Source organism: Kogia breviceps, chromosome 19 (assembly GCF_026419965.1).
Source record: "Kogia breviceps isolate mKogBre1 chromosome 19, mKogBre1 haplotype 1, whole genome shotgun sequence".
NCBI classification, from domain to species: Eukaryota; Metazoa; Chordata; class Mammalia; order Artiodactyla; family Physeteridae; genus Kogia; species Kogia breviceps.
Genome location: NC_081328.1, coordinates 50540982 through 50551773, shown reverse-complemented (window position 1 = coordinate 50551773; position 10792 = coordinate 50540982). Strand labels below are relative to the sequence as shown.

The 10792-nt window shown below is 62.9% G+C and overlaps 1 protein-coding gene across 1 annotated transcript; it reads right to left on the bottom strand.

Moving 5' to 3' along the window:
* Nucleotides 1-5271: 5271 nt before the first annotated feature.
* On the bottom strand, nucleotides 5272-9405 carry FOXJ1 (forkhead box J1). The gene is made up of 2 exons (XM_059048102.2): nucleotides 8741-9405; nucleotides 5272-7054 (listed from the first exon to the last, which is right to left on the bottom strand). Exons 1-2 carry the CDS (start codon nucleotides 9236-9238, stop codon nucleotides 6287-6289), a joined length of 1266 nt encoding a protein of 421 aa, XP_058904085.1. The 5' UTR covers nucleotides 9239-9405; the 3' UTR covers nucleotides 5272-6286.
* Between the last annotated feature and the right edge of the window lie 1387 nt (nucleotides 9406-10792).

Genomic DNA, 10792 nt, shown 5'->3' with positions numbered 1-10792 from the left:
AGAACAGGTCTCACCCATCTTTGTGTCCACACAGACTCAGGTCCACAGGTGAAAGGAAACATTGAGCAAGCAACCAGGTGATGACCGACCAGGGTTTCCAGCACCTGGGACCCTGGCCTTCCTCTCCGCAGCTGGCAATGCCCTCGAGTCCCGCCAGCTGGAGGCAGACGTGCCGGCGGGGCCGGCCCGTTGCAGAGTCTCAAGGGCCAAGGCTGGCCTCCCCTTGGTTCCTGTTCCTCCTTTTCGTGTCCCCGGCTCCTGAGTGCCCTCCCATGTCCCTCCAGATCTCTCCTCCCTCCTACTCCCATTGCGCTGCTGGCTAGCTGGAGCCAGAACCAGAGGTCCCCATAATCCTCTTGTGCATCCCAGCACAGCCCTCGCCCCCGCTACTCCTCACCCCACCCCCGCCCTGCCACCTTCTTCTTCCCTCTACAAGCCAGAGGCACTGCAGAGTGACCGCTGCCCTGGGCTGGGGCAGAGCTCACCCTTCCTACCTCCTCTGAGCCCCTCTTCCTCCCGCTCCTACCAGAAGGGTCCGTCATTGCTCTCCCAGCATCCCGTCTCCCCAGCATCTGCAATTCACCCTCTCCCCGGGCTGGCCCCTTCCTTCCTTCAAGCACACGCAGGTCACGCCATCTTAAAAAAGCTTCCCTTGGTCCTGTCTTCACCACTGCCTGCCCTCTCCTTCCTTTCACCCTGATCTGAGCTCCGAGTTTGCAGCCTGCTCTCAGATCCTGGGTCCTACCCCTGTCATGCTAATAAAATGCCCTGTGGGAGGCCACAGGCCTTCCCTGGGCGAATGCTGGCTTGCTTCCTTCCGGAGCCCCACTCTGGCCCGTTGACTCTCACTGCAGGCTCTGTGGGGCGGGGCCAGCCAGGAACAGGTGCGTCCGCGTAGGTGTGTGTAGGGGGGCGAGGAGGGGGGGAGGGGGTGGGGGAGGGGGCTCCCTCCTGCTCTAACGGTGGCCCTTCTCCAGGCTCCTTACTCTCTGCTCTCCTCTCTGGTCTCCCTTCTGGAAGAGTCTGTGCACCTGGGCTGCAGCCTTTACCTTCACCAGGTCCCTTGGGACTGTGTCTTAGTCCTGGCTCTATGTCCTTCCGGTTTTGAGCGCCATATTGGTTCACCAACAGATTGCACCGTCTCCACTGTATAACCTGGGGTGACCTCCACAGGACAGGACTAACGCCCCTGTCATCTCCCCCCTCTCCCAAATGGCTCCACTTCATTTACTAATTCATATGGTTATTCATTCCCTGTGAATTCAACAAACGTCTGTCACTCTCCACTCCTTCACACTGTCCTCCATTTCTCCAGGTGGGATTCATTTTCATTTTGCGGCCACATCTTTGGTTGTCGCTTATACCTGTCTCTTCCCAAGTCCCTTTGGAGGTCACCACGGGTCATCTTCGTGGAGGGGATCTGGGAGGCGACTTGTCCTTCAGATAAAAGCTTCCTGGGACCAAGGGTGGCAGGGCCTTTGAGCTGAGCGTTTGAGTGGGGGGCCAGGGTAGGGATTGCCCTCTGTTCGTGATCCACTTCTCCCTGCATGGAGGTCGTTGGGCCCAGTTGCTGTTTCTCTTCCTCTTTGGCTGGGAGACCCTCAATCCCCCTCGCAATAGAACCCACACATGAAATAGAGCCGGGGAATGTGGCTGGGGGTTGAGCCCCGGCCCCCTGTGAGGTCCGCCCGCCACACCTGGACACCCCACCCTTCTCTCCAAAACTGGCCTTGAACTGTGGGCCCAAGCCCACCCGGCCTTGTGACACAGTGCCAGCTCTGGGCCCGGCCTCCCGGGCCCATCTCCATCTGGCCAGGCTTCATCTTTAGCCAAACAGCAGGCACCAGGGGCTCTCGGGCCCCTCACAGAGCTCCCAGCGCCAGCTTGGACCCTGAGTAGCTGGGCTCCACAGCTGTTGAGCTCAGTGACCCCAGGGCCTGTCCTGGTGCACAGTGAGGCGGGCCCAGCAGGGACAGCTGAGCTGGGCACAGCTCCGACCCGGTGACCTTGTTGTCAGGTGCAAACACGTCAAAGGCCATTTGCTGACCCTGTGGACTTGGGTCGGGTAATAAAAGACATGTGTGCGAAAAGGGGTTGCATGCTGGTTTCACCGCACCAGCCCTGCCTCCCGGGCCTCTGTGATCCTTATTCCCAGGCCTAGGCTCGGACCCAGCCTGCTGTCCTGCCCTCAGATCAGCGTCTGGGTGACAGGGCTCTGCTGGGAGCTGGGGTGGGGGCAGCAGAGACCTGCCCTGCGGCCCTGTCTCCCGCCTGCCTTGGTTAATGTGTACCCCGCCTCCCTGCCCTGCCCTCGGCCCCGTTGGCTCCTGGGGGCCCCTACCCTTCAGCTGCTCCCTCCCTGTTCCTGCACTCACAGGGCAAGCTCAGGCCCGAGCATGCCAGTCGCGGTGGCCCTGACCTGTCCCACCTGGGAGCCTGACAGTGGGCTGGACACATGTGCCCCAGGAGGAAGGTGACCCCCTGGGGCTTCCATGCACCTCCTTGGCTCCCGCTGGCCAGCACAGGCCCAGCCTGGGTGGCCTCACAAAGCGCCCTCCCCCGTCCCCTGTCACCTGTGTTTTCCTCCTGTGTTTTCCTCTTCATCACACAAGAATGTCAGCAGGACCTGGGGCCGCTCTCCCACCCCATTGTTCATGCAGCTCCTCTCCACAGCCCCACCCCGACAGGCCCAGACCTGCCCCGCTGGGCCAGCCCACTGCCCCCTGCCGGGAGTCCAAATACACCTGTTTACCTTTGGGCCTCAGCCCAGGACGGAAGCCCGCCTGCCTCCTGACCATCTCCTCCCACCCGCCCTCACGCGGGCCTTCTTTCCTGCCCTCCAGCTCACCTACCTGCATCTGCAAGTCCGGGTCCCCAGTATGTTGACGGGGGCGGAGGCCGGGAGAAGAGTGTTTCCTGCCCTCAGCTCAGCTCTTCAGGAGGCCGGGCGCATTTGCTTCAGGCCAGCCTGGAATCCCATCCCGGGGGGGGCCTTCCAGTCACTGGAGCTGGGGGTGGCCTGTCCCGTGGGACAGAATGTACTCTGGGCACACGGGGAGGGTCCCCAAAGTCTGAGTTCCTGCCCTTTCCCCCTCATCCCTTTCCTGGCTGGGGATACATGGGAGAGGGAGGAAAGGGAAGAGGTGGAAAGTTAGGAGACAGAAAGGTGGCTTCTTGCTTTGGGAAGGGACTGTACCACACCTGAGAGTGAAATGGCTGAAGGGCTTCTCACCTCAAAAGTGGAGATCAAAGGAACTGCAAAAGCTGCTCAGAGAGCTTGAGTCTTGGTGCGAAAGAGAAAGGACAGCTCAGCACAACACGGGGTCCTGGATTGGGGTGCTGGAATGGAGAGGAGCATTACGGGGGTGATCCGCAAGATGTGAGTGAGGTCTGCGGTTAGATGGGGTTACCAGGTCAATGTTAATTTCCTGATTGTGATGGTGGTACTAGGATTATGGAGGCGTGTCCTTGTTCTAAGGAAATACACATAAAGTATCTAGTGCTCATGGGGCATCCTGTCTGCAACTTACTGTTAATGGTGCCAGATATATATTGACTGGGATTACATTGAATCTATAAATAAATACGGAGTCACTGAATGTCTTTTTTAAAAAGCCACCCAGCCAAGGGCCAGGGCAGGCATGAACAGGAGGGACAGGATCCACTCACGCCTCCCGCCCCCTCAACCGACAACCCCCAGACGCTGCCTGCTGAAAGGATGTGTGAAGCCCTGCGTTCCGGCCCCTCCGGGGCCCCCTCGTACGTAGCTTTGGCTTCTCCTTGGCAGCATCCACGGACCCTTAAAAGTGCCAGTGTCTGGGTCCCACCCCCAGAGACGCTAGTCCCAGGCACAGGGATTTTCAGGAGTTCTTGGTGATTCTTCCTGGCAGCCAGAAGCTTCTTCAGCCTTTCCTCACCTGGCAGGCAGCTCTGCCAGCCCCTGACCTTGCCCCTCTTCCCCTAGCACGGGCCCAGGCAGAGGGTGAGGAGGGGGGACAGTGACAGGCCCCACCTGTCAATCCAGGGTACACCCCTTTTGGCGGGGGCTGGAGGCTGGTCCTGGGGACCGGTGGAGAGGCTGGAGCCCCCATGTTCCCCCAGTGCTGGGGAGCGTGGGGAGGAAGGCCGGTGCGTAGTGGGGAGAGGGAGGGAGCCGTTGCTTAGGGGGTGAAGAGAGTCTCAGAGGGTGGCTGGGGCAGCGTCCTCCGCAAGCGGTGGGAAGGGGATGGGCTGCCTTCTGAGCTCGGTGAGGCCCCAACCCGGCTGGCCCTGCAGTGTGTGCGCCCTTCTGAAATATTTGGAATAATTAGCAAGTGAAAGCAGCAAGTTGGCAGGGGAATGCCAGGTTGGCCTGGAGCCAGCCTCGAGTGCAAGGAAAGAAAGGGGCTTCAGGAGAAAGGGGCCCGTGGAGGCTGGGCAGGATTGTGTGGGACAGTGCCCGTGTGCGTGCGTGCGTGCGCGTGCGTGCGTGCGTGTGCGTGCGTGCATGCGCGCGCGCGCGCTGGGAGAAGGGGCTGGGCACCACAAGGGCCTTCTGGCGGGGTCAGGTGTGGGCTCAGGGGAGAGATGGGTTCCAGGCAAAGCTGGGGTGAGGGGGTTGAAAGGTGCCTGCTGAGTGTCATGTATTTGCTGTGCCTCAGTTTCCCCATCAGAACTCTGGTACGTTGGTTCCTCACAGGCTGGATCTGTAGAGTCTAGGCACCCCGTCTTCCGTCTTCCCTGATGGCCTCCCTCAGCCCCAACCTGCATTGGAGGGAAGGCGCTGGGCGGGGTGAATGAACGCCAGGGTGGCAAGTGGGGCCCCAGGGGCCGGGGCCCTCTGACCTCACACCCTGTCCCTTCAGGAAGGGACCAAGGGAGGGAGGAGCTGGAGGCTGGCCCAGGCGGGGGGACCGCAGGCGAGCCTGAGCAGGCCCTCGAGGCAGACAAAGTGGGGACGTGAGCGGAGCCCTGGGCAAGCTCGGCCTTTGTGAGTCCCCAGGGCCAGGGAGGGGGCTGTGCCTCCTTTGCCGCCTGCTCCTGGGTGCCGTGGGTACAGTCATCCGTTGCACAGATAGAGGTGCTGAGGCCTTGGCTGCAGGGGACCCCCGAGGGCTGCCTCTCAGCCCCTTTCTCTCTGGGGACCCAGAGATCGCGGGGAGTGCATCAGGGGGCACTCTGCAGGCCTTTTTGGTGCCCCCCCATCTTTCTCCCAGCCGTTCCCCCTCGGGCCTTGGTCTCCCCCCAAAACTGGCCCATGCTTTTCCCCAGAGAAAGTTGCAAGCAGGTCCATTTTGAGGTTTTTTAAAACTTTATTTTTAAAAATTGTTTTATTGTAAATAACTTTCCATGAAAAAGGTTAAATTGCCCAATGGGGCAGGAGGGTGGATGTGGGACGCAGCGCAGGGGGCTTAGGGTGGGGCAAGGCACTCCCGCGCAGGAGTGCAGGCGAGGGCCTGGGGCCGTCCCCCTTCCTGGTCCCAGCGGTTCTAGCAAGCACTGCGTCCCTCCCAGTTAAGCCTCAGCTATAGCTACACTCACTACATTAGTCTTGTCTGTCCCCTTTCCCTCTGCAGCTTGGCCGCCCCAGCCCCTAACCCCCAGAACCCCAACTCCCCGCTGCTCTCAGCCTCAAGTTGGGCTCAAAGATTAGGGATATATACCCTCTGCCCCACCTCTAGGGATGAAGCCAGAAGACCCCAGAGGCCTTAGAAGATCTCCTGGCTCCACCCGGCACCCCGGCCTCGTTTCTGTCTCCTCTCTCTTCCCCCCTCCCCCAGCTCCGCCTCACTCACAGCCAGCCCCAGCCCCAGGGAGGCTCTGCCGGGAGAGGCCTCTAGGGCGTTAATCTGTAGTCACCCAATCAGCAGTTGTTGTACCTGGGAACTTTCTCTGGACGGAGACCTGGGGAGGAGAGCGGGAGAGAGAGAAGCTTCCAAGCCGAGATGCTCTGGGGTGGGCCCTGTACTGATGCTTGCAGCTTGGCCAGGGCCCCTCCAAGTCGCAGCTCGCAGAGTGCAGGGCCCTTACCGCGTGTCTGGGGCAGGGAAGAAGTGGATCGATGAAACACTGTGTGCGTGGGGGGCTGGGGAGCGGAGGCAGCAATTTTGGTCCTGGGCCCCAATTCTCAGCCTGCTGGACTAGAATCTGAGGATGGCCTGGGCTGGGGGCCGTGTGGCCTCGTGGGGCGACCTGGCCCAGCCCCTGTCTGGGCGGTAGGGTGTCCCTGGGCCTGCACTGGCGGCGGGGAGGGGTAGTCTGGGCCCAGACTTGGGGGCTGTCTGGAGGTGGGGCAGGGGCTGGCTTCTTACAAGAAGGCGCCCATGCTGGCCCAGTCGTGCAGGTCAGAGGCCAGGGTGGCATCCCCGGCCTCAAAGAGGGGCTCGGGGGGCAGGCAGCCACTGCTGCTCTCGTCCCAGGGGTGCTGCAGGAAGGACGCGGCCAGGAAGGTCTCGTCGAAGTCCAGGCTGTCGGTAGCCTGCTCCACCGGAGGCCCCCAGGAAACAGGGCAGTCGATGTGGTGGCCGTGGACGGTGAGGTCCACGTCCCCGTGCGAGGCGGGGCTCAGCGGCGGGCTCAGCTCCAAGGCCTCCAGCGTGCCCAGCTCCCCGCCCAGCGTGCCGGCGTCGAATATGGCCTCCCAGTCAAAGTTGCCCTTGAGGGGTTCCAGCTCGCCCTGCTCCTCCTGGGTCAGCAGCAGCGCGCTGGAGGCCCGCGGGACCTTGGCCACCCGCTTGGGCAGCGGCTGTTTACGCTTATGGCCCAGCCTGCCCTCGCCCGCGCCCCAGCCCGCCTCTCCGGTGGCCTCCTCGAACTCCCGCAGCAGCTGCTGGGCCTCGGCGTTCACGGTCAGTGGCCCGGCCCACGGGGCGGCGCCGGGCTCCGGCGCGGCCTGGCGGGCAAAGGCTGGGTGGATGTGGACTGGGGGCAGCCGCCGCTTCTTGAAGGCCCCACTCAGCAGCCGCTCGGCGTACTGGGGGTCGATGCGCCAGAAGCCCCCCTTGCCTGGCTCGTCCTTCTCCCGAGGCACCTTGATGAAGCACTTGTTCAGGGACAGGTTGTGGCGGATGGAGTTCTGGACACAGGGAGATAGGAGAGAAGGAAGACAGCTGGGTGAGTGGGTGGGGTCAGTGATGGGGGGGCGGTTCCTAGCGCCACTGCCAGTCCCGCCACCACCTTCTCTCCGATGGGGGCAGGGGAGACAGAGGCGCTGCTCCGACCGGGAGGCTCTGGGACACCAGCCACGGGGCACCAGGAGCCGGGAGTGCTGTCGGGGGCTTTTGTTCCCTGTTGCCAGGATATCTGCCTGCTCAGTCATCCGAGCCCTGAGCCGCAGGGTGGCTCTCAGTGCCACCCTGTCCTGCCCTCCCTCCCTTACCCCGCCGCTTGCGGCCTCTGGCCAAAGGCCTTGGCTCCCCCAGGGCCTGGACGGCCATCTCCCTCTGCCTGGGCCTGGCTGGCCTTCTCTGTTTGTGAAATGAGTGAGTGGGTGTGAGGGGGTGTGGGGGGGTGGTGGTGAAGTGTGAGAGGATCTGATGACTTTCCTTGTTTGTAGAGCCAGCTGCTGGCCTGGGCCCTCACCCCGCATGTCCCCCTCCTCCCACCCCAGGCTCTGAGGCCTCAGTTGATTATTACCCAGCCAAGAGCATAGCGCTCATTCCTGGGGCCTCTCAGGCTTGGGGTAGGGTGGGGGGTGGTGGAGGGTCTCTGCTTTCTCACCAAGGTTACAGATGGTACCTGCCCCAGGGTCAGGGCCCAAGCAAACGTGGAATAGCTTGGAACTGTGATCCTGTGACCTGTGCCACAGGGAAGGATCTGTGCACCCTCAGGGCCTCTGTCCCCAAGTAGCCCCTGATCCTGATGGTCGAAGATGCTCAGGGCAGTGTGCGCCCAGCCTCGAATCACCATCCTGCCTTGTTCCTGCCTGGGCGCACAGTCCAAACCACGCTGGGGCACAGGGGTCTGGGGCCTGGTCGGTGGGGCCGGCAGGCGAGTAGCGCCCCCTGGCAAGACTGGGATGTTTACACGGTGGCCTGGGCCCCTTGGCTGCTCTGTGCCAGGTTCCGGAGACTTGGAACACGAAGCCAGTGTGGGAGGCAAGAGCCCCTGTGGAAAGCACCTGGCTGAGGTAATTGTCCCCCCAGGGAGGTTGACGAGAAGAGGGGGAGGAGTGTAGGCAGGAGGCTAGGGAGGGGTTGGGGTGGGGGCTGGCACAGCAGCTTTAGGAAGGCCCCGTAGCCCTTCCACTGGGACACAGCTGGCCTTCACACCCCACAGCACACCCCTCTCCCCTCCCAGACCCCCTCCAGCCAACTGAAACCGGGCAGGATGCAGAGCCTGGCAGGAACGATGCTCCCGTTCCTTCTTCCAATCAGGCCCTGACAAACTGACCTTGAGTAGGGTAGTGTCTAGGAATTCTCGGACTTGGGACAAAAATGGGTCCCTCAGTCCATCAACCTACCCTGGGGGGCTGTGTCCACGCATAGTTCAGCCCTGGTCTTTGGGCTGAGCCTGCCGGATGAGTGACAAGTTCTTTCCACTTGAACCTCTATGTCGGCACCACTAAAGCCCTCTGAACATCCTCCCTCCTCCCTCTCTGAAGTCAAAGGGGCAGCAGTTCAAGCACTGGGCTCCCTTGAGGTCCCTCCTCGACGGCCTTCCTCTCTCGGGGCCCCGGCTGTACCGCGCCTCTTTGGCCTGCGGATCTGGGATGTGAGTCCAGTCCGCACGGGAGTGGGGAGGGAGGGAGGGCCTCCCCTACCTGCCAGGTGGGATCGGCGTGGCGGAAGTAGCAGAAGTTGTCCGTGATCCACTTGTAGATGGCCGACAGGGTGATCTTGGTGGCCTTGCTGGCCTGCATGGCCATGCAGATGAGCGTGGCGTACGAGTAGGGCGGCTTCACGTGAGGGTTGGTGGCGTAGTCCACGTTGTCAGGAGGCGGGGCCTGCAGCCCCGAGGGGGCGCTCCGCGAGGTGCACGAGGACGTGGGCTTGCCGGGCGTGTGCGGCTGGCCCAGGCAGGCGGGGTCGGCCGCCAGGGGAGACCCTGGCGCGGCTGAGCCTGGCACCTGGTGGTAGCCGTGGTGGTCGGTGCCCCCCGAAGGCAGGGCGGGGGCCTTGGCGTTGAGAATGGAGAATTCCTGCAGCCACTGCAGGCTGGTCAGGCTGTCATCCAGGGCGTCGGACTCCTCCAGGCCGCCTTCCGGTCCGGCGTCCTCCGCTGCCCCTGCTCCCGAGACGCGTAGCCAGCTCTCCGCCATATCTGCGGGGACTCTCCGAGGGGGCGGTCAACATCCACGAGCCGAGCCGAGGGTGGCCGCCGAGCTCTCCGGCCCGCTGACTCCCGCGGCTTCAGTTACACAGCCTCCCGGAAGCGTGCTTCCATCCCGCGATCCGGGGGTAGCCTCCTCCGAATTGAATGTGGTGCCTGCGGGGACCATAGCGGGAACTGAGCCCTCTTTTCCCACCCCCGAGGGGAGAGTGTGTGCAAGGGGGGAGGCTCTTACTAAAATCGTTCCCGCAGCTGGGGAGGATCTTTTACTGCCGAGGTCTGGGAAACAGAAGCTGTGCCCGGGGGTCCGACCCACACGGGGTTCGCCTCGCTCTTTTCCTCTTTGATCTTTTAGAGGAGACTTAATTAGCCAAACGAGGGAATAGTGTAGGGGCATGCGAGGCCACCCCCTTCTCCCTCAAAGCGGGAAATTACCCCCCCTCCCTCCACAACAAATAGAAATGGGGCGAGAGAGTCCAGGAGGGCAGTACGACGGGGCGGGGGGCGGGGGAGGTCGTCTAGATCTTTGAAAAGGGATATTAGGACGGGGATCAAGGGGATGGAAGGAAACAAAACAGAGAGTTATAAGGGGGCGGGAAGTGAGTGTCCCCCAGACTCCTCTGATGTCAGTCTCCGGGCCCACCACTTCCGTCGGGGACGGATGGGAGACGGGCTCGTACCGACTCCCTCCCTTCCCACGGCCTGCAGCCCTCCCCGTCCCTTACCTGGCTCAGAGCGCAGCCCGGGCCAAAGGAAGGTTCTCGAAGAAGTTCCGCCCACCCCCACCGCGGCTCTCTACCCCCAGCTCAAGGGCCCAGCCAGCAATCCTCGTCGCCCCCCACGCCCGACGGCGCCTCTCTGAACGCAAGCGGCCCGAGGACCGGCATTAAGTAGCCGCTCGGAAGGCTTCTCCTGCTGCCATGGCGACGCCCCGCCCATATAAACAGCTTCCGCCTCTGCCATTGGTCAGCGTGTCTCCAAGGAGACCGCGGGCTCTTACCACTCTCTCAGGCGGTAACTCTCCTCGAACTCCCTCCTGCCGCCCTCTCCCGCGCCACCCAGCCCCCTACCCGCCACCGCGTCCCGGCTCCGCTTATTCCCGCCCGAGGGCCCCGCGCAGGGCTCGGAGAGGCGCGCGGCTCGGCGCTCCCGCAGAGGCCCCGGGGCTCCCGGCGAGCAGTTCGCCGCGGGAACCGTACTCCGCCCCACCCCCTTCCCATCTGGGCTGCTCAGAGGTGTCGACGGCTCCTGGGACGCAGCCCGTGGCGCGGGGGCCAAGGCTGGGTGCATGCTTGGGGGTTTCCATTCCTCTCCTCTGGGCTGCGAGTGGCACATCCTCACGTTTCTGCGGCCTGTCCCTGTCTCCCGACCGAGTGTCGTCTTGGTGCCTGCAAGCAGGTCTGACTCTCCGATGCCACCTGCCGCTCAGGTACGCAGAGACCGCAGCACCGGTCGCAGACACCCCAGGGTGGCTAGGGTAATCCAGTGTTTCCCGGTAAGCGCTCCCAGCCCGCCCCGTCCTCAGCAAGATTCCCAGAAGCTG